Here is a 23,973-nt window from a genome sequence, read left to right as displayed (position 1 = left end):
TTTTAATTAACTGGGCATGGTGGCACACATCTGTAGTACCAGCTACTCAGGAGGCTGAGGTGGGAGGATCACTTGAGTCCAGGAGTTTGAGAGTAGCCTGGGCAACATAGTAAGACCCCATTTCAAAAAAAAAAAGTTTTTAATTAGCTGGGCATGATGGTGTACACCTGTAGTCCCAGCTACTTGGGAGGCTGAGATAGGAGGATCACTTGAGCACAGAAGTTCGAGATTACGGTGAGCTGTGATCATGCCACTCCACTCCAGCCTGCACGACAGAGCGAGACTGTCTCTGAGAACACACACACACACACACACACACACACACACACACACACACAGCATCATTTTTTAAAGGTTTATAAAAAGTTTATTTTTTAAAAAAAGCCTTCCTTATGAGTATAGTTATAAAACTCTGAAATAAAATATTAGCATATAAAATCCAGCCATTTATTTAAAACGTGGTACAGCAGGTCCTAGAATAACATTGTTTTATCATTCAACATCATTTTGCTGTAACTTTGACAAGAAAAAAAATCAATTCCCACCAGGTCCACTGTCTGAGGAATTGGCATGTTCTCCCTATGTCTGTGTGGGTTTTCTCTAGGTACTCAGTTTCCAACCCCCATCCCAAAGCTGCACCTGTTAGGTTCATCAGCATGCCTACATGGTCCCAGGCTGAGTGAGCATGGGTGTGTGAGTGCACCCTGCAATGGATGGCGTCCTATCCAGAGTCAGTTTCCACTTTGTGTCCTGAGCTGCGGGGAAAAGCTCCGGCCACCCACAACCCTAAACTACAATAAGTGGGTTGGAAAACGAATTAAGGAATGAATACAAATTATTATAATTATTATTATTATTAATTGAGACGGAGTCTCCCTCTGTTGCCCAGGCTGGAGTGCAGTGGTGCGATCTTGGCTCACTACAAGTTCCGCCTCCCAGGTTCACGCCATTCTCCTGCCTCAGCCTCCCGAGTAGCTGGGACTACAGATGCCTGCCACTACGCCTGGCTAATTTTTGTATTTTTAGTAGAGACGGGGTTTTACTGTGTTGGCCAGGATGGTCTCAATCTCTTGACCTTGTGATCCAACTGCCTCGGCCTCCCAAAGTGCTGGGATTACAGGCGTGAGCCACAGCGCTCAGCCAGGAATGAATACAAAGTATTTTAAAATAAAAACTCATAGACAAAATCATACAAAGGCATGACAATAAATGATGCAGTACAAAAGCCCTCAGCAGACCCATTGTATTTGTTATTGTTTATTTCAACTGCACATTGGGAAGAGGTGTTCATATTTTAGCTTTGCAAACATTTATTCCTTGATTTAACCCACCACTGCAACAACCACTATCCCTCTCAGATTCGCCAAAAATTGAGTGCATAATCTTGTCTTTATTAATTTTTCTTAAATATATATATAGTTCATATTTATTTCAATGTTTAATATTAGAAGTACTTCGAGTCTTTTTTTTTTTTCTTTTTTTTTGAGACAGGGTCTCATTTTGTCACCCAGGCTGGACAAAGTACCTTGATCATAGCTCACTGCAGCCTCCAACTCCTTAGTTTGAGTGATTCTCCTGCCTCAGCCTCCCAGGTAGCTGGGACTATATGTGTGTGCCATGATGCCCAGCTAGTTATTTATTTATTTATTTATTTTTGCAGAGACAGGGTCTCACTATGTTATCCAAGCTGGTCTCAAACTCCTAGCCTCAAGCTATTCTCCTACCTCAGCCTCCCAAGTCCTGGAATTGCAGGTATGAGTCACACCCAGCTATGGGTCTTTATTTAGAAATTTGGCGTTTTTTTGTTTTGTTTTGTTTTTTGAGATGGAGTCTCACTCTGTCGTCAGGCTGGAGTGCAGTGGCACAATCTCGGCTTACTGCAACCTCTGCCTGCCAGGTTCAAGCAATTCTCCTGCCTCAGCCTCCAGAGTAGCCGGGACCACAGGCATGTGCCACCGCACCCAGATAATTTTTGTATTTTTAGTAGACATGGGGTTTTACCATGTTGGCCAGGATGGTCTCAATCTCTTGACCTCGTGATCCGCCCACCTCGGCCTCCCAAAGTACTGGGATTACAGGCATGAGCCACCGCACCCTGCCTGGTGATTTTTTCATGACCAGAAATATGCCCATAGGAACTTAACTTGCTTATATCAGTTAGTTTATGGTAAAATCAGTTTTGTTATATACTGTTTCACATAAAATCACAGTTTCCAAGAACTTATCATTGATGTTAATCAAGGACTTATGTTTTTAAATCAACATATGAAGTAAAAGATAAAAGCAAACTAGTGTTACAAAATGCTGTAAAACAAACACTGCGTGTATGTGTATTAATGCAGAAAAGAGTTCAGAGTGATACACAAGTAACTATTAACAGTGGCTACAAAGGGAAGATAGAAGGCTTGGGGTTGGAAGAGAACGTTCTCATTTCATATGCTATATAATATTTTAATTTTTCAAGTGTAGGTTCATAAATTCTGTAGCATACAAAGAAGTTTAGGATTTCATAATGGAATCAGTTGTGAAAGGTCATGCCAGGAGCCACAAGGAAACATCTGAAGCTTCGTATCTCTGTCTTTCAACAGGACTTTCAGGTTGCCTAGAGGACAAAGATACTCTTCCTTTGCTGCTGCACAGTCAAGGCACAGAAGAATGGCAATCAATATGGGACATGTCAAACCCAGGCAACACAGTCTTAGAACTTTTTTTTTTTTTTCTTTGAGGCAGAGTCTCACTCTGTTGCCCAGGCTGGAGTGCAGTGGCACAATCTTGGCTCACTGCAATCTCCACCTCCCAGGTTCAAGCAATTCTCCTGCCTCAGCCTGCTAAGTAGCTGGGACTACAGGCACATGCCACCATGCCCGGCTAATTTTTGTATTTTTAGTAGAGACGGGTTTTCACCATGTTGGAAGGCAGCTAGGAGATCATCCCTCACTTCTCTAGTGAAGAAACTGAGACCCAGACGTAGTATAGAGTTGGAGATTATGTTCCCTTTCTGAATTTTCTCTCGGTGCATACATGCTCAGGAGGCATTTGGTAATACTTTTTGAACTGATTACATTTATTTACTATTGTCTTATTCATGTGGTTGCTACCGTACAGCAGGATTATTAGTCAAACTCACAACCAAACTCAACGTGGGCTTTATAGCTACATAATCTCATTTGTCTTGTAGGGCAAAGGAACAAAATGTGAACATATCATGGATTAATAAGTATTAGTAATTCCTGGGAGACTAGTTATCTGGAATATCCTGCTTCCTCTATAAGACATCCTTAAACTAAAATTAAAAATGCTTATGCTGTCTTTCTTTGGACAACTTTATATAGGCTAAGTTAGAAATATATGTGCATATGAGCAGCTGCTTGCCCAGTAGTCTTTCTAACCTGAACCCATATTCAATACTGTGATTCCCTCATCTTAACCCCAAAGGGTAGCCAAAGGGTCTTAAGTTGATGTTGCCACCTAACGGTGAGAAAAAAAAAAAAACCTGATAAGTTATAAGGAAAAGCCTCTAAGCTCACCTCCTCTGATAGTTTTGTATGGTTAGTTTTTCTAAGTTCCAGTAGACTACCTGAAACTTCCCTGTTTCTAGCACCAAATTATTCACCACTTCAAAAAACACTAGCTGTCAGATTCAGGGAGAGTAAGCTTTTTGTTTGGTGAAACAAACAGGGCATTTGGGGGTCATGTGGTTTTCACATGCTGAATAAAGAGCTCTTGTTGGGCTTTGGTTACCCGTCATGCCATCAATATAATTTACTGGTTCACAAAAGAGTATGACATTTCATGGATCTTTCTACATTGCCTTCCTTATTCTCTGTCCTTTGATAAGTTATCAAACAGTAATAAACTCATTTCTAAAGTCACACCTGAGAATTTCTAAAGGCTAGGAAGAAGTTAACTTTTTGTAACAAAAATGAGAAAACTGGGTTTGAGCAATCACTTTCAGGGTTAAATAATCCCAAGGGTAGTTTCTTTGTATCCTGTACTTATTTGCAGAAGAGGAACTGATTGCCAGGTTGAATTATCTGTCTTTAAAAGAAAAAAAGTTCTTCTTATGGCTGTAAAACAGCTACAGATTGCTTTTCTTGCACTCTTGAGGAGCTGACAAGGCCCCAGATGGAGGTGTTTTTCAGCAAGCTGTCAAGTGATCCATCCATCAAAAACAGCCATATCACCCAGCCGAGCTTGCTTTCTCTGCCAAGAATTGTATTGGGTCAGATGAGAAAGGCCAGGGTATGATGAATCCAGGAAAAACACAGGTCAGAGAAATGTATACCAGAAAAGAGAAGAGGTTTAAATTCCAAAGGTTATGTTTAGATTTGTTTTACAGTGACTTGATAATTTTTTCCCAGTACTTTCTTTTATTCTTTCCAGAAATATGAACTTCATGACATTGGTACTGAGGGGTGGTTTGTGTGATTTTGAGAAAATCAAAGCTGTAAAGCTCTATTAGAGTAGCAGTCCATAAAACACAGTAATTTATCATCAGCAAGCCAAGAGCCTTTTTATTCATAGGCCTAAAGGAGCTATTACAAGATCATTTGAAATAATAAAGCTATTGTGGTTGGAAATAAACACAAAGCCCTAAAAATCATTGCCCAGCAAGTCCAGAAATATCCCTAGGGATCTGATGCCCTCTATATTAGCCTTACTTCGTCTTTGAAACTGCTATCCCTCTGTATTAGCCCTCTCTCACACCACTATAAAGAAATACCTGAGACTGGTAATTTATGAAGAAAATAGATTTAATTGACTCACAGTTCCACAGGCTTAACAGAAAGCATGCCTTGGAGGCCTCAGGAAACTTACAATCATAGCAGAAGAGGAAGCAGGGACCTCCACATGGTGGCAGGAGAATGCAAGAGCAAAGAAGGAGGTGACACACTTTTAAACCATCAGATCTTGTGAGAACTCACTCACTGTCATGAGAACAACAAGGGGAAAATATGCCACCATGAACCAATCACCTCCCAGAAAGCCCCTCCTCCAATTCAACATGAGATTTGGGTGGGGACATACTCCAAATCATATCATCATCTAAGAAGTAAAATGACAGAAAATCATGCAAATTCTATTCTTATTCCTGGTGCACCTTTGGGGTTGGAGAGACAAGTTGTGGGTAAACTAGTAGCGTTTTTGTTTTCTGCTTTATATTCTATTAATAATATTCTACCTTATCTTTAATCATTGTAAAATGCCATAGAGAGTTATGAAAAGTATTAATTCCTACTGTGCTTTATTTACTTAGTTTTTCCTTTATATTTCCTCTGGAAGCCAATTACTCTCAGCAATCTCCTTTATGCCAATCCATTAATATTTAATAAGCATCTACTCTATGCAAAAGGCATTGGATAGTTGTGATTATTATGGGCTAGTGCTGGGCTTCCCAACCTGTCCTCATCATGACACACCTAGAAATTGATAGACTACTTTTCTGGCACACCTGGGAGACAAGGCCCCCAAAAAGAAACTTTCTGAAAGACACAGCAACACCTTAAGTCATCTTAGGTAATTCGGGACCTTTACAGAAAGAACCTTAAAATGTGTTCAAATATAATTTCTTTTTTTTTTGAGATAGAGTCTCGCTCTGTTGCCCAGGCTGGAGAGCAGTGGCACGATCTCGGCTCACTGCAAGCTCTGCCTCCCTGGTTAACACCCTTCTCCTGCCTCAGCCTCCCAAGTAGCTGGGACTACAGGCACCCACCACCACGTCCAGCTAATTTTTTGTATTTTTAGTAGAGACGGGGTTTCACTGTGTTAGCCAGAATAGCCAGGATTGTCTCAATCTCCTGACCTCATGATCCACCCACCTCAGCCTCCCAAAGCGCTAGGATTACAGGTGTGAGCTACCGTGCCCGGCCCAAATATAATTTCAACTGTGGTAAAACCTTTGTGGTTGTGAAACTGACCCAGTAGTCCTATAGAGAGTTTTTTTGATAAGCACACATGGATTCTTCTGGTCTTAAAGATTGAAACTTATATTCGTTTTATCCGAGTTGCTTCCTCAGAAAGCGACCTTCAGGCCTATTGAAACTCACCAGATCACCACATCCTGACAGTAAGATGCAAGACCCCTCATTCATTATGATTGCTTCCTGGCTCCTCCCTAGTTTCTGTTTTGTACACATTGCTACATTTCTTCCCTGCTATATATACCTCTAGTTTTTGTCCATCAGGGAGATGGATTTGAGACTGAGCTCCCATCTCCCTGGTTGCAGCACCTGATTAAAGCCTTCTTTCTTAGTAATAATCATCTTCTCAGTGATTGCTTTATGTGGGAAAGCAGCAGGACCTAGACCAAACCCCTGGTGTTTCTGTAACAGTTGTAAACATTGACTTTTAATTTGTATCACTAAAAAATTTACAGCCATCAGTGTCTAACACTGATGGCCCTCTTGTTTGGCCCCACGAGCCAGGCAGGAAGCTCTGTACCAGAGAAATGAGATGCCTGCACCATAGAGATGGGCTTCTCCTTACTGTTCTCCATATGGGAAGAATTCAAACGAGAAGCTTTCCCTAGTGTGTGGATTCACATCCTCTTACTGAAAGTCACATTCCTTTTCAGCATTATGTTTTGAAAAAGAATGACTTTTCTTTCTTCTGTCATCAGAAATTTTCCTTCTTGGTATCTGCTCTGAGCAGCTCATGAAAGTTTCTGTCTCTTGTTGCCACCACTCTTCCTGTATTTTTGGCCTTTTTCTGCATTTATAACATTAAATGTGAGTTTGTAATCTTCAAAAGCTGATTAAATACCAAATAGCTTTAAGACAAGAAGAAAAGAACAATGCAATCAGAGAATAAACTGGATAAAATACTGGGCCAGTGAAAAGTTTTGCTGTTTTCCTTCTTAAAAGCAGAGGCAGTTTTTTAAGAGGTAAGAAAGAGATGACTAATATCTTTATTTTTGAAAAGTAATTATCATCTTTCTTTTCTTATAGCGATAAAGTGATAAGATTTATTCCCAAAACAGAAGAGGAAGTATACGCACTGAAGAAAATATCCCATCAACTTAAGGTAATAGAGCGTCTACTCACTTATAGTGGAATTGTGCTTGTGGTGTGTTTACAGGGATTTGCTGACTGGAGTTGAATAATTGGAATTTATTAACCAAGAAAGTAAAGGCTAAGGACATAACTTGAAAGGTTTTTATTTTATTTTGTTTTATTTGATTTGATTTTATTTTATTTGAGATAAAGTCTCACTCTGTTGTCCAAGCTGGGGTGCAGTGGTGCGATCTCAGCTCCTGGGTTCAAGCAGTTCTCCTGCCTCTTAGTACAGACGGGGTTTCACTGTGTTGGCCAGGCTGGTCTCAAACTCCTGACCTCGTGATCCACCTGCCTTGGCCTCTCAAAGTGCTGGCATTACAGTCATGAGTCACTGTGCCCAACCGAAAGAGCTTTTAAAGAATATTTAAGGCTACTCAAAAATTTTCTGGCTGTGTGCAGTGGCTCATGCCTGTAATCTCAGCACTTTGGGAGGCTGAGGCAGGCAGATCACTTGAGCCCAGGAGTTCAAGGCCAGCCTGGGCAACATGGTAAAACACCATCTCTACAAAAAAATATAAAAATTTAACCAGGTGTGGTGTCACATGCCTGTAGTCCCAGCTACTAGAGAGGCTGAGATGGGAGGATCACTTGAGCCTAGGAGGTTGCAGTGAGCTCTAGTGTCTCTTTTTTTTTTTTTTTTGAGACAGGGCCTTGTTCTGTCGCCACTGCTCTCTAGCCTGGGCAACAGAGCGAAACCCTGTCTCAAAAAAAAAAAAAAGAAAAAAGATAGTATTCTATCTGACACATTATCTATTCATTACCCATCTCCAAGGTAGAATATAAATTTCATGAGATAGTTTATCTATTTTTTGTTCATTGCTGTATTTCTAGTTAGTGTCTGGAATATCCTAGAAGTTCAATACATAGTTTTGTCATTATTTTTCCTTAATGAATGAATGAATTCAGTTTCCTATTTTCTAGAACTTCTCTTTTTCTTCTTGGATCTTCCTACTGATCATCTAGGCACTTTCCTCTTAATTAAAACTTTAAGCAGAAGTGAGTTGAGTAAAAATTAAAGCCAGAAATTCAAGTTAATTAGTTTTGCTATGTTTCAGTGGGTCTGATAAGAGAGTTTTCTTGGCAAAGATTGAAGGCTCTGATTATTCAATCTTTGATAAACTTTATGAATTTTAGAGTTAGAGCATTTCTCTAACTCCATCAGTGCATATAATTGAGTGTTAACTTTTACCTGAAAGTTATGATGAGAAGTGTGGTGTGACTGGTTCTTTTCCATGCCTACCAAAATACAAGCAAGTCCAAAAACTATGTGGTGGTTTAGGGTTCATTTTAATGGACAGCAAAGCAGATTACCAAACAGGCCTCATTATTCTTTAATATGAAATAGAAAAATGTTTTTCCTATATGACTGAAGTGCAGTCCTACCTGAAGGAGTGTTAGGGAATGAGGAAGGAAGGAGACATTGTGGCTTCTGGAGATGCTTGTAATTAACAAACTTTTTTTCTTTTATTTATGGTTTGATTTTTCTCTTTGGCATGTTCCCCTTCAAATATTGAATTTATTTGCAAATGATGTCTTGAACATTGAGTTTATTGATTCCCTGTCTTCTCCTCATTCCCAGCCGCTACACAAACAGTACTGAGTTCAAGCACGGTGTCTCATTACAAGGGCCCAGGGTGAGGATGCAGGAACCCATCCCCAAATTGTGGTTGTTTTATGCAGTACCAGAGAGACCATGCTCACTGGGCATTTCCTAAACCTCCTTTTCTTCTCGCAGGAATCTGCTTCTAGGAGGCTATCGTTAACCTCTTCTGGTCACATATGGACATACACCCCACAACATCCTTTTCAGCAGTTGTAGCTGAACACTTTCTGAATAGTCCACCAGGAACTTAATAATTGCAAAGAAGCAAAGAAAGTTTTGAGTGGAAATTTCCGTCTCCACTGAAATCGTGTTTTCATATAACACCAGAAAAATAGCCACTTTTCACTTTGGAGTTCAGTGTTTTAGGGAACAGATATTCTGAACCAAATATTGGAGCAAAATATTTCTCAAAGGATGTTTCTACCATTAGTGAATCTATTTACGTATTAGGCCTTACAAAGTAATGAACTCGCACTGTTATATTTGTGATAATCACTTACCATTATCAAAAGCAATAAAATTACATCTGTGAGGACTGTAGGGGTTACTTAAAAACTCTCAGAAATCATCATAGATGGAACCAAAAGCTATAGACCATAAATAGGGCTGCTGGCACTGATGACCACACATTTACATTGAGCCCTTTTTGGTAAGCATTTAAAGAAAATCATTCCCGCAGATTGTTTACTTTTAGTCCTCAAGGAAAGGTAGCCACCTGGAGGAGGAAATGGTTTAGATGTAAAGGAGCTTAGGGGACAACTGAGAGAATGGAGGGAAAGGGATCTGATGAGGAAAGGGGAGCAGAGTGAAGGGGAGGAAGAAGCTTAATATTAGGATATCAACTGTGCTCTAGTGATTCCACTCCACACAGAGTTACATCCAGCTCCTCTCAGCCACAGTGCTACATGCTTCTACAAATTGCCTTATTTTAACAATCCCATGAAGTGAGTATATTGTTATTGCTGTTTTACAGACGAAGAAACTGAGAGAGACAGAGTTAAGTAACTTGTCCCCAGGCCACAGTATGGGATTGGAACATGGATCTAGTCAGTGTCAAGCCCTCTAGGACCCAAATGAGGCCTGCCTCTTGCCTCTAGTCAGTTTATTCTGATTATCTTCACAATGGAGAGTATTGAAGCCAAGTTTGCAGGGCAGTGGAGCCTAGACTCAGAATGTGAGCGTTATCATTATCATTTACTTTAACCCTAGAATCAGGGGTCACCAAGACCATGCCCGCATTCAATGGGTTGCATAAGGACTCACCCAACTCAGCATATAGTCTGACTAACAGCTATGATTGGTCACGGCAAAAGGATACAAAGCAAAATCAGCAAAGGGAAAAGGAGTATTGGGTGAAGTCCAGGGAAAATGAGGCACAAGCTTCTAGAGGCCTCTCCCAATAGAGTCACACAGGATGTGCTCAATTCCATCAGTAACAACTTGTGACAACAAACATACAGTGTTGTCTACCAGGGAAATTCATTAAAGACTCAATGCCCAAGGTTTTTATTGGAGTAAAGTTACATAGATACCCTCTGCCTGGCACATACCCAAATTCCAGACTCCCAGAAAAAAAGTAGGTGTTCAGCATGAACTATATTATTTGCATAATCTAAGCACATTGAGTCACTCTTATTAGTTAGGGTGGTAGTAATCCTCTTGATATCCAACTTTCCAAATGCCAGCCAAAGGGCCAATTTTACAAGCAGGCCTTTCTAAAGATAGTATTTTTCAGGCCTGCTCTATTAAATCTTTTTTGTACATTTCTTCATTTCCTTTCACTAAAGAAATAGTTTTATTGGATTGAAGTTGGAGGTATTGAGTTTAGATAAATTTCTACCTAAAAGCATCATGTTACCTTGATGTGATTTTAAATTCAAATGATTTCAACCAAGCAAACCATTTGTACTATGGAAAGCAGCAATTCTAGCCAGGCAGAGAAAGCAGCCTGCAGAGAAAAAAGAATATGACTGTGTGTCATCTTCTGGCCTGTGGAGCTAATGGGACAGAATTATGGGCATTGCTAACAGCTTCTTTGCATTCCCTGTGCATTGCCTCTAGAAGGGAAAAAGGAGGGTTTGCCAGGAAACCTTTAGTTGCCTTCCTTCCCTAGATCACACTGTGTTAGACGGAATTCTAAGATAGCCCCCCAAGACTTCTCTCCCCCCGGTGTACATGCCCTGAATAATCACTCCCCTGAGGATGAGGGGGGCCTGTGAATATGATGGGACAGCCATTCCTTTGATGATGCTACATTATATGGCAGAGGGGACATGACATAGGGCAGACCTGACCTAATCAGATGAACACTTTAAAAGCAAAGAGTTTCCTCTAGCTGTTCACAGAAGACGTCAGAGAAGTGCTCCTACTGGTCTCAAGATAGCAGTTCATAAACTACAACGTTGTGAACTATCCATGAGAGTCACGTGCTAAGGAATTCCAATGGCCCCTAGGAAGTGAGAATGGTTTTCAGCTGATAGGCAGCAAGGAAATTGAGGTATCAGTCCTCCAACCACAAGGAACTGGATTCTGCCACATAAGCCTGGAAGAGGCAGCCCAGCGGATACTGTTGTAGAACCACTAGGTTTGATTGCCCATTGTGTAGTAACAACCAATACACTGAGACAAGAGTTGCAGCAGAGAAATGGTTTGGTAACTGTAGGGCAGCCAAACAAGGAGATGAGAGGAAACCTCAAATCTGCCTCCCCAAGGAGGTTGCGTAGGGGTCTGAACAGGTGATGAGCTGAACAGGAGTTGGGATCACAGATTGATTGAGAAGTGAGGAGTGAAGTCATGGGACAGGGAGATGAAAAAACATTTCGTACACTTCTTTGCGGGGTTTGTTTCTTGGTGAAGGTCTTCAGACTAGTTGGTGTCAGCTATTCTGCTGGAATTCAAGATCTGAAAAACACTTTAAGCAATTCTTGGACAGAAAGGTCCAGTGCCAGAGATTCCATCTATAGGAACAATGCAGGGAGCAGGTGCTCAGGTGCTCCCCACAACGTGGCTCTCAGTTAGCAGCTGCAGGGACTTGGGTAGACGTGTACCAGCACACCCTGGTCAATGCCCAACTATAACTCTGCCTAAAGCCTGGCTTGTAATTCTCATGAGGGCTGTTTTCACAGCTTGATTTTAGCCCATTGATACCTGAAGAGAGAATCCAGGCAGCCATGTTGGGACTTCTGACCTAGAAAACTGTGAGGTGATAAATAGGTATTGTTTTAAGCTGCTACGTTTGTGGTAATCTATTCTGCAGTAGGAGAAAACTCACACACACAGCAAACTAACAACCTACATTTTGGCCTTTGGCTCTCAGATTCATATATGAATCTTTGTTAATTTTCCTGATTTCACTAGCTGTAACCAGGCATCTTAGGGAAAGTGGAAAGTAATTGGACTACATGCATAGGCTATAAATTCACAATGTCTTCTCTGAAACATGAACAAATGCAAAATGCATGTGCAATGTTGAACGGAATCTGAGAAGAGACGGTCAAAGCATAGTTAATTAGACATAGAACTGCTGTTACAAAGCTGGTTACTTTCCTAATTAAATTTTATGGTTTTGCTGAAGAATTAAAACAAGAAAGTTAAACAGAAAACCATGCCCCCAGAGAACTGGATTGAGAAAGCACCAACCAATTAAATTGTTAATTAAGAGCATAACCATGATTTAAATAAAGTTATGATGGAAAGGGAACAGTCTGCAGGTAAGTAAATTAAATTCCCAACACCACATTCTGCCTACATCTCTTTGCAAATTCTTTGTACTCTGAAGTAATAGAAATGGCTTTATGTAGGATCACAAAGTTTCCATTACAGAATTGACACACTCTTGTATAAAGAACAATTAATGACATTTCTGTTTCCAATTTTCTCATCAGAGAGCTGTAGGATAGGAAACTGTCCTATTTGACCGAAAGTTTGCCATTTTTTTCAAACTGAAGCACAATCTCATAAATATTAGTTGGTTTGTCAGGTGTCATTGAATGACATGTCAAAAGTCGTAAAATCACATGGGGAAAATTGTCCTTGCTAGGAGGAAGGCTTCATCTCTCTTCCCTTGCTTTGTACATGAAATGTGCTGCTGCTGTCCCAGGTGTGGCCTCCCTCCCTCACACCCCAGTATTGTGCTGTAGTTGACTGCTGTCTTCTCTAATCCTCCTTGGAGCACGCCCAAGTCATACACCGGACCTACAGGAGCTCTAGAACACCTGTGATTACAGGAGTTTATGAAGTCAAACATCCAACTGGACAGTTTAATCAATTGGAAAACTTATGAGGAGAAAATGGATGGTAGAATTCATGCTGTGGAAGATATTTGTTCCCAACTTAATTAGAATCTGGTCGTGTGATTGTAGGATCCCTTAATCATGGCTATGGTAGGCAGAATTCTAGAATGGCCCCCAGGACTCCCGGCCCTGGTGCACACACATCTCTCCTGACACGCTAATCTAGGCACGATTGTAAAAGGATTTTGCAGATGTAATTAGGGTCCCAAATCAGTTAACCTCAAAATAGAGAGATTGCCCAGGTGGGTCTGATCTAGTCAAGTGAGCCCTTTAAAATCGGTCTTTCCTCCAGCTGGTTGCAGAAGAGGCACTCAGACTACTCCTGCTAGCCTGCAAAAACAAACAGCCATGCTGTGAACTGCCCCGAGGCAAGAAATTGTGGGTGGCCTCTAGCTGCTGAGAACTATCTAAAGCCTACTAAAAGGAAAACGGGGGCCTCAGTCCTTCAGCCACAAGGAAATAAATTTTGCCAACAGTGAGAATCTAAGCACATATAAACCCCAAATGAAACTACAGCCCAACTGACACCTTGATTTCAGCCCAGTGACACCTTGAGCACAGAATCCACACCATGCCCATACTTCTGACCTACAGAAACAACAAAATAATAAAATTGAGCTGCTAACCTTGTGGTAATTTAGCAATAAAAATCTAATACCTTAAATACCCAGTGGCTTGGTATGTTGGCTGAAGATACACAGGAGCATTATGAATGATACTTCATAAAAGGTAAAAGTGAGGAAGAGACCAAGAATTTGGCCTGTCAGTATGTTTTGGGTAGGAAATTACATTTCCACTTTTTTGTTAAAGGCTTTGTAAAGTAATGAAAGAACACGGACTTTTGCTTTCTGTGGCATGATTTTTGAGAGAAAAAGCTGCTTATTATCCAGGCAGATGTCCAAATGCAGTTATGGGTTAAATTTCAGGAATATAATTTTCAAGCATGGCTTGCATTGATCTCCATGTGTATATTGATGAAACAATATAGTATGTTTTAAAAAGAAATACATTAGAAACATTCTTTCAAAAGCAAAAAAAAAAACCCTCTACCATGTTATGATGATGATGATCTACCCCAGTGATCCTTTATTTAATTTACTCAACTGAGTTGGCATGACCTTGGGCTTATGCTGTAGTATTTTAAGCTGATTGTGTTTCCTTTCTGTTATAAGAATTTCTAAGTTTTGACATTGAAACAATCTGTTTTGAAACTATTTTAAACTTTAAGAGGAATTGCTCCTGCCGGATGTAGTACTGGCCATTCCTAAGAGGACAGCTGAACACTGGGTCTAGCAGTCTTTTATAGAAAGTAATCTCCACTGGGCTCTTTCATGTACCTGCCATCACCTGTGATTGCCTCCTTTGCATGTCTAGTGGTTGGCAGGCTGTAGGCTGGGATGACAGACAACTGGACCATGTGTCTCTCGTTGTCTAGCTGTCTAGGATAGGCTTATTTACTTGGGAGTCACAGGGTTCTAAGAGTGAGAGAACAAACTTACACAACTCCTTGAACCTAAGCTTAGAGTGCTCAGTAAATGTCACTTCTGCCACATTATCCTAGCCAAAGAAAGTCACAGCTCAGATTCAAAAAGTGGAAAAACAGATTCTAATGCTTAGTGAGAGAATGGTAAGGTATGTACAGGAGAGTCTGTGGTCATTTTTGTAATCCACCACGTCTTCTATTCCCCACCACCCCCACAACACACACACACACATATTCGATTTGCCAGCAAATCCCAGATGGAAGATGACAGCTACCTAACTTCTCCTCTGCAGTCTCAAGGCCACTTCCATAGTTCCGGCCCTGATATCTTTAACCTGAACTGCACCAGCCTCCCCAGTGTCTTTTCTGCAGCCCTCACACGTGGTTCTTATTTGTTCTCCATACTGTGAGAGTGATCTTTCTGAAATGAGAAACTGACCAAGTCACATCTCTACTTAAAACCTTTTAAGTGTTCACCATAGTCAACAGCAGTAATTCCCAACCCAGGATACTCATAGGAAGCTTTTTATAAAAGGCTGACATCTAACCCCACTGCTAGAGATTCTGACTCAGTTGCTCAGGTGAGACTTGGTGGTTAAAACTTCTTTAAGCTCCCTAGGGGATTCTGGATGTAGCCAAGGGAGTAAGCCACTGGCCTAGGGTGTAGACTTCAAACTCTTTGGTGTGACCTGTAGGGCCTGTCAAGATTGCACCTCCCTGCCTAACACTTCTCAGCCTCTGTCACTGTCCTTGGCTTAGTGTCCATCACCCGAACCATACTGAACCAGTTGTAGTTTCTCACCTAAGTGCCTTTGCTCAAGCTGTTCCTCTTGTCTGGAATGCTATTCTCTTCTTTGACCACCTACTGAACAGCACTTATCTTTGAAACTAGGCTAAAACACTGGATTCTGCTTGAGTTATTTGACCCTCACTGAATTCTATAGACTATTATACTCTAACATCAATATCCCTTTGTGCTTTCTGCACCCACCCATCCCCAGGAGGCTTTCTTACAGATCTGAAATGTCATTAATTCTCTGAATTGCATATGGTGGATAGGGAGGCACTGACGGAAGAGAAAGGACTGGTGACTCTTCAGCTGGTACTAAGAGGCTTATGTGCACAGTCAGGCCACTAGCTTCAGGAACACAGCCCAGCAAAGGCTTAAAAGAGACCTTTACTTTTTTTTACCCACCCTTCTGGTTTCTTTTTATTTCCTGTTTTTTTAATAGGTCACCTTTTATATTTATCCTTGTAATTTCACCTGAAAATTACAAATATTGGAGAGAATGATTTGTGCTTTGTTAAATGTGAATCTAACCATTTCCGCTTTTAAAGGACGTTAACATGTGATCAAAGATACAGGGATAGACGAAGTTCCTTTTTCAAGGGCAAAGATGGCACTTCTTGGTGAGTGAGAGGTTTTCTATCAAGTGTACAGACAATACTTTGGTGCCATTTCTTAGACCCACAGCTCCAAAGATAAAAGTTTAAGTGAAGATTCTTTTAATTAAAGTTTCCTATTTTCAACCATTTCATTTTTCTAGCTGTATAAATGTGCAGAGATTTCCCCTGCCTTGCTTGGTTTTAGAGGTTAATGTTGCTGAGAAGTGTGGAACCTGGACCCCACAACCCTTTTTAGAGAAGTGCACCATTGTCCAGATCACTGGCATTAGGGCACAGCCATAAAAACGAGTATCAATAACCTAAAAGAATTCACTAACACCATTCAAATTTATTTATTAAATATTCAACCATGTGAGGTCTTGTACAGGGCGAATATGGAAAGCAGTTAGCATGGTGCTTAAGACTAAGACCCCTGGAGACATAATGTCACTGGTCAATTGTGTTCTTTGCCTACTTCACATTGGCTGTGGCCAAAGAATGGAGAAGGGGAGCTCATGTTCCAAAGGCACCATCTTTCTGGAGGCATGAGAGTTTTAGAGTTGGGTGCAAGCCTGGGGAAGTATGTAGGCATGCACTGGATGGAGTTGCAAACAAGCATGGTACATAAACATGTTTCTACACACATTGCATGTAGACAAAATGGGGGCAATTTTCTCTTAGGGGAAAGTTTTGTAGTATTATAATGATATGTTCATTAACATATCTTAAAGGTAACTGGAGACTTAAAGGTAGCTGGAGGTCACCTGCTCTGGTCTACACCAGTTTCATGTGGGTCTGAACTTCCTCGGTTATTCAGCAGGGGCTACTTGTGGCATCCAGACCATCTGTTTTCTTTAAACAGCTGTGCCTATAAACAGACTTAAAAAAAAAAAAACAGTTTTCCCACTGTCAGTAGGGGCCATCCTGGTGACAATAATTCTTGGGTTCATATCCAGACTCTTCCATGTACTGATGACATGGGAGAGTTCCCTGATCCCCCTCGCAGAAGTTGTGACAGGTGTGTCTCACCTGTTCAATCGCCCCACTGCTCAAACCCCATGTGGGATGGGGAGCATGCAGACAGGCAAGTGCAGAGGCTGGGGTGAGTGCTTTGGGCTCTGGCCCGTGGTAATGTCCAGGAGTTACAAAGCTCTTTCAGCTTTGCCATCCACAGCTCAATGGTCCCTCTGCCTTTTTGCAAGGGCAGAGGGCCAGTGTGACAGCTTTCTGTATCTCGAGCTCTTGCCCAGCATCCCAGAAAAATCCAGTCACACACAGGATTGAAGGATGAATGCAAGGTTTTATTGAGTGGTGGAGGTGGCTTTCAGTGGGATGGATAGGGAGCAGGACTAGGCCCGACTCCTCTCCAACCACCCCACAGCCGAACTCCTTTTGGAGTTCAGATGTTCCTCTTCTCTCTCTCTCTCTGCCGCATCGTTCTGCCATCTGTCTGCTGGTCTGTTTCTGAAGCCTGCTGTTCAGGGTTTATATGGGTGCAGGATAGGGGGCATTGCAGGCCAAAAGGCAACTTTTTGGGCACAAAAACAGGAATGCCTGATCTCATTTAGGGCCATGGGTGTACAGGCTTGAGGGTGGGGTCTTTGCCTAGGAACTGCTCTCTTCTACCCAGTATTTCCTGGTCTCCTGTCCATATCACTAGTTGTATGAGTGTCAGCAAGTTACCTAATTTCTCGGTGCTTCCATTTCCTGATCTGTAAAGTAGAGAACCACAGAAAGAGTCAATCATTTCCACATTTGTACTAACCTGCAGCTGGCATGTACATATATATCTCTATATACACTGTAGCAATTTGTCCACATATTGTGTCTCCCTTACCAGATTGAGAACTCCCTGAGAGAAGGATGACTTACCATTCTTCTTTGGATAGGACTGTTGTCTGACTCATCTTTGTTTCCCTAGTGCCTGGCAATAATAGGCAGTCAACAAATACTGCCTGAATGAATGAGCATATGTAGTTCATTCATCCATCTATTTGCCTAATAATTATAATACAAACAACACTAACTTGGATTCTCATCAGGAATATGTGCATAATTTTCAACAGATTAAAAAAAGGTAGGTGTAAATAAAAACTATTGTAAAATGATGGAGGAAGCGGGTATCATGAAATAGGCAAGGGTATGAGGTAGGGGAAATTATCCATTTCCTCAATTACTAAGGAAGTTTTATGGAGGAAGTGGGATTTCTGTAATAGCTTGATGATAAACTTCTTAGAGAACTATCTTTGAGATCTGCAATCTTCCATTAGAGCCTCACCTAACTTTAAGATTTTTGCCTTTGGGTGTTGACTAACTCAATGAATACAGCAATGCTGATTATCAGAAACATTTGAATTTGACAGTCAGAGCTCAGGTGTTCTGCTTGGAGTCAATTTGTGATTTTGTATCATCAAAAATGTCTGTATCTCTTTAAGCCTCTGGCATACTTGATTAGCAAACCCATTCCTTTCTAATAACCTAAAAACAGCTATTAGGGATGCATATGTGGCAATACTTTGTGCCCTAAAAAAATTCAGAGCAGCTTTTGCATATTCATCAGCCATAACCACAAAGACTTTGCTTGATTAAAGAAGTTTCCTGTTTTCTACCATTTTGTTTTTCGAGTTGTATGAATGTGGAATGATTAAAATTCCCATGGTCCCACAAATACATCTCTCAGATGTTTTGCTGATAATTGGATTTGCTTTGAGGCTATCTGATCATCAGTGTTTCTTCTACTCTTTCACATTCCAGTTACATTTTGAATATGGACCATGATCTGGGTCCATATTCAAATCAGCATCATATTGAGAAAGAAGAAAGGAAAAGGTACGGAGAGCATGGAGCATAAGGGAAAAGACATTGACCCAGTACAGGGATTGTGATCTTTGAGAAGCTGCATCACAAGGATTGTTTACTCCCTTAGAGGGATGATATTGGGAGCACAGGCAGAAGATGCCTGTGTTTATGGGGCCAGGCTGAGCCTTTTGATAATACAGACACATAGCCTTTTGAGCATATATGGAAGAAGCAACCTTTGGGCTTTCAGACAAGGGGAGAACAGGTGGGAGGATAAACAATGGAATGGCAGGATATACTTTTCTTTCCTCCTTCCCTTCTTCCATATCCCTCTCTGCCCTAAAACTTCAGCCACCATATCCAGAGCCATACTTAGACAGTCCATTCATTTTGTCAATGAATTTGTAATGTGCAACCAAGATTAGTCAATGTCCAGTCAGGAGACAGAAACCACACCAATAATTTGAACAGAAAATTTTTAATATAAAGTAATATTAGCTAGTAAATGGCAACTGATTACTAAAAGACATAAGACAGGAAATATAAATGCAGAGAACTACTGCTCTTTGGCATTAGGAAGAGTGTCCAAGGAAGGGAATAAGAACTTGATGGAGCATCTTCCCCTTCATCAGAAGGGTGAGATTCAGGCCTTCTTGGAATCCATGGACCATAAAGTAAGACATTTGCTGTGCTGCCAGCAGGCTAGGGCTGGCCTCTTGCTTTGGTATCAGCAAAACTTGCCAGAGAGTAAGTGTCACTGGGTCTTTCACACAGCACCAGTTGCCATGTCATAGGAAAGAAAAAAAGCGTATCAGAACTAGGAAAAGAATTTCCTTCCTTCCCAGTGTCTTGCAAAGTCCTCTCTTGATGAAGCCTAACATTGACCAGCTATCAAAGGAGAAATATTTATGGAGTCTAGCTTGAGTTTCACAAGGCAAGACAAAAAGAGGGTAGATCTGAAATTGAGAGGCAGTCTATTGGTACCTGGAATAACACCTTGCTGGCCCAGAGGTATGGTGATTAACAAGATAAAGTAAGGTTCTGGTCGGGTGATTAACAAAATAAAGTAAGGTTCTCCTTGTCACCCTACCATCTAAAGTGAATATAGAGAAGTGAAAAGGTGAGGCCAGGCGTGTAATCCCTCACACCTATAATCCCAGCACTTTGGGAGGCTGAGGCAGGCAGATCACCTGAGGTCAAGTGTTTGAGACCAGCCTGGCCAACATGGCAAAACCCTGTCTCTACTAAAAATATAAAAAATTAGCCGGGCATGGTGGTGTGTGCCTGTAATCCCAGCTACTAGGGAAGCTGAGGCGGGAGAATCACCTGAACCTGGGAGGCAGAGGTTACAGTGAGCCAACATTGTGCCATCCAGGCAGCAGAGCAAGACTCTATCTCAAAAAAAAAAAAAAAAAAAGGAGAAGTGAAAAGGCCATGGCCAAGGTAGGTATTAAGGGATAACATAAAATCCTTCTACCTACCAAGAAAAGGTATGTATAATAACAACCTTTATATACTACTGTGTGCTAAGTACTCTGCTAAATGCCAAATATATATTATTTAATGTAATCCTCAGTTCAAAGAGAGATTCGCATCCCAATTTTATAGATGAAAAAAATTAAACTACTCTGTTTTTCCATTCTGCAGAAGACTTTTCCAATTCAAATTCCTTTCTAACATGACTTAACAAGAAGTTTCACCTGAAATCTTTATCAAGCTAAAAAAACAAATGTTTTTAGTGAGATTATTTGGTGGCCAGCTGAGAGTGAGAAAAGACACTAGAAATGTACATGTGCTGAGGAAGGGAGCCTGGATGGGGAAGCTGGAACTTCGCCATAGACAAACATGGTTCCTTTCATGAGGTTACCTGAAAATGGCATGGCCCTGGGAAGTCGGCCATCTCTCCTGTCACCTCCAGCAACCTGCTTAGCTTTCTTATTTCTGCCTTGATTAATTATGTGTTTAAGCCAACTAAGCATGTTTCATTTTAGTATATTTAGATAATTGGCAGCAAACGTTAAAAAGTCATAGAATAATGTGGATAATTGAGGAGGTGCTGAGAGACTGCAGGGGAAATGGTAACAATGAGTATGGTATTTTTTACTCTCTCTCCTTTTTTTTCTTAAAAAGAGAAAGAGTCTCAGTCTGTCACCCAAGCTGGAGTGTGGAATGCAGTGGTGCGATCATAGTTCATTGCAGCCTCTGACTCCTGGGCTGAAGCGATCCTCCTGAGTAGCTGGAACTATAGGGGCATATCACCATGCCCAGATAAATTTCTAAAAAGTTTTTTGTAGAGTCAGAGTCTTGCCATGTTGCCCAGGTTGGTCTCGAACTTCTGGGCTCAAGCAGTCCTCCTACCTCAGCCTCCTGAAGCACTGGGTTACACGTGTGAGCCACTGTGACTGGCCTAAGTATGATTTTTGGGTTTTGGGTGGGGGGTTTGTTTTGTTTTTTTGAGACAGAGTCTCACTCTGTCACCCAGGCTGGAGTGCAGTGGTGCAATGTTGGCTCACTGCAACCTCCACCTCCCAGGTTCAAGCGATTCTCCTGTCACAGCCTCCCAAGTAGCTGGGATTACGGGCACACACCACCATGCCCAGCTAAGTTTTGTATTTTTAGTAGAGACAAGGTTTCACCATATTGTCCAGGTTGGTCTCAAACTCCTGACCTCAAGTGATCCACCTGCCTTGGTCTCCCAAAGTTCTGGGATTACAGGCATGAGCCACTGTGCCCGGCCAGTATTTCTATTTTAGCAAATCTAAGACTGACTCTACATATCACAGATCTAATTGTTTATCATAAGTATTTGAAAATACTGGGGAGAACAATTGATAGATTATAAATAAAACACAACATTGTTTCTGGAATAGTAAAATCTCTCAGGGTTACCTAATTTCTTTCAGGAACATAAGAGCCCTTATGAATCAGGAGACCACTTGGACAAGGTTGGTCAAGGAAAATGATGTATATTCAATGTTGACTTTCACAGGACTTGGGATATTGCTTAGCATAATTTATTATTTAATAACTTGTAAAAATAAGGTCTATATCACACAACCATAAGTGAATTCAGTTTCAGGTCAGGAATATAAGAAACAGCCATTAAAGTTAATTCTCCTACCAGTAATATTTAGCCTCTTTTTCATCATCAAATCCTTGAATAATGTTCTCTACAGGAGGTCCATGAAATGGGAAGGTGGCATCAATGAATATTAAGTGAGCAGTTATTTGAAGGTGTTGTAATCAGGATTCCAGGTAACGTTAATAAAACAGTAGAAGGTTCAGAAACACAGAAATTAAGGTTATCTCAAGGACAGATACAAAGTGATGCTTGCAAACATTTAGACTACAAGCCGCACAGAAGGGAAGAATCAAAGGACACGGTGCAATGCGAGTCTAGGGTAAACAGATACCATAGAGTGAGACATGTACAAGCTGGCATACTCATTGGGATGGGAGGACTCTGGGCTTTCAGGGCTTCCCGAAATGGTCTTTGTATGGCAGACTATTAGTAACTCAACAAAATTCTGTCTTCTCTTTCACATGGGTGCTGTATTTCACAACCTTCCCTACAGTTAGTTAAGTGGGGCCATACAACTGATCATGACCAATGGAACTGAGATGGCACAATTCCCTTGGCCGCTTCATGGGACCCCTCACAAAGGGGATGGCTCATTTACTCAGCAACCATGCGCTCAAACCCCTTACAGGAAGCAGAGCATGCAGGTGAGCTGGGGTGAGTGCTGTTGGGCTCCAGCCCCATGGCAGTATCTAGGGGTGTTACAGTGCTCCTTTAGCTTTGCCATCCATGGACAGCTAAGTGTTAACCAGCTCAGTGGAGAGTCAGGGTGACAGCTTTTTACACCCTGCCCTCTTGGTACCTGGGTCCTTGTCCAGCATCCAGGAAGAATCAGGTCACACAGACTTGAAACATGGTGAATGCAGGAATTGAATTGAGTGATGGAGGTGGCTGTCAGCAAGGTGGACAGGGAGCTGGAAAGGGGATGGAGTGGGAAGATGATCTTCCCCTGGAGTTTGACCTTCCTGTGGCCAATCTCCCCTATGACCATTCCCCAGCCAAACTCCTCTCAATGTTCAGATGTTCCTCTTCTTTTCTTCTCTGCCATGTCATTCTGCTGTTCTTCTGCTCATGGAGTCTGGGGTTTGGGTTTTATATGGACACAGGATAGGGGGGCATGGTGGGCCAAAAAGCAACATTTTGGCATGAAAACCGCAATGCCTGTTCTCATTTAGGGCTGTGGGTCCAGGCTTGAGGGTAGAGCCCTTGCCAGGGACCCTACTCTCCTGCCTCCTGTCTGTATCAGAATGTACACAAAAGTGATGTGGGCTTTTTCTCAGCAGAAACTTTAAAGAATGAAAGTTCTTCCTCCACTCCTTCCTTCCTCTTCTGCAGCCTGGATAACAATAAAAACAGGACCCAAGAGGATGAAAGAGCCAGACATGGAAAATTTCTGGATCCTCAAATCACTCCATAGAGGAAAGCTGCCCACTCACAAGAAATAACCACCTTTGTCTGTTATGTGACCAAGAAATAAACGTCTCTTATATTTGAGACATTATATTGTTTTTGAGCATCACCACAACTAGAAGAGAAAATGGTACATTGAAGTAGAGTGCTATCTTAACAGAAACGAAAATGGTGTATAGCCTGAGCTTAGCAATTGGGCAGTAGACAAAGGAACACAGATGCCACAATGTGGAAAGAAAGATTACCAGTGTAACGTAGTGACGAAACATTTGATAAAGGTATCAGTTGAACTTGGAAGATAAGGCAAGTGTCTGTTGACACTACAGCTCTAAGGAAAGTAGTAGGAAATACCTGGGATGTTAGTATATCTTGGTCCTTCTCACTCGTAGAAAGGTATTACAAGACATAGCTGAATTCAGGAAGAAATAGACAGGTTTACAAGCAGAAATAAAAAGGAATCTGGGGTCTGAAAGGACAGGAAAATCAGGCTGATTCTAGATCCTAAACACACACAAAAAAAGACTAAAGATGGTTTCAAGCAAAGAAGATCCACTAAGATTTCTCAGGTTTGCAAAGTAGCTTAGATTAGGGAGTTACTTTTCTACCTTTCCACCCCAGCCTACTCTTTCAGATGTCCTCAAAGTAGCTTCCATTAAGTTGAAGAGAGGGGGAAAGCCATGGGGGCCAGGAAGCAAAATAATAATAATAATAATAATACAGATTTGAGAATTACATCTAGGAAAGAACTTAAAGTGTGGTTACTTAATGAAACTTCCTAGGAGAAAATAAACCAGAAGCACATATAGTTTCTGAGACGTGGCCCACAATATCACAGACCTGACCAAAATATAAAATAAAATAAAATT

General features: G+C 41.3%; 1 protein-coding gene across 2 annotated transcripts in view; it reads left to right on the top strand.

The window, feature by feature from the left end:
* Positions 1 to 23,973, top strand: part of CPA6 (carboxypeptidase A6) — a 310,258-nt gene that overhangs the window by 108,890 nt on the left and 177,395 nt on the right. For both annotated transcript variants that reach the window (XM_073998937.1, XM_005563488.4), the window contains exon 2: positions 6,948 to 7,023. Coding sequence is in view for 1 of the 2 variants with exons in the window: in XM_005563488.4 (XP_005563545.1) it covers positions 6,948 to 7,023 (76 nt within the window). In the remaining variant the exon portion in view is untranslated. The remainder of the gene's footprint in view (positions 1 to 6,947; positions 7,024 to 23,973) is intronic.

The sequence above is a fragment of the Macaca fascicularis genome, chromosome 8 (assembly GCF_037993035.2).
Source record: "Macaca fascicularis isolate 582-1 chromosome 8, T2T-MFA8v1.1".
Classification (NCBI taxonomy): Eukaryota; Metazoa; Chordata; class Mammalia; order Primates; family Cercopithecidae; genus Macaca; species Macaca fascicularis.
Note: the sequence above shows the minus strand (reverse complement) of the source record. Positions and strands in the feature narration are given on the sequence as shown.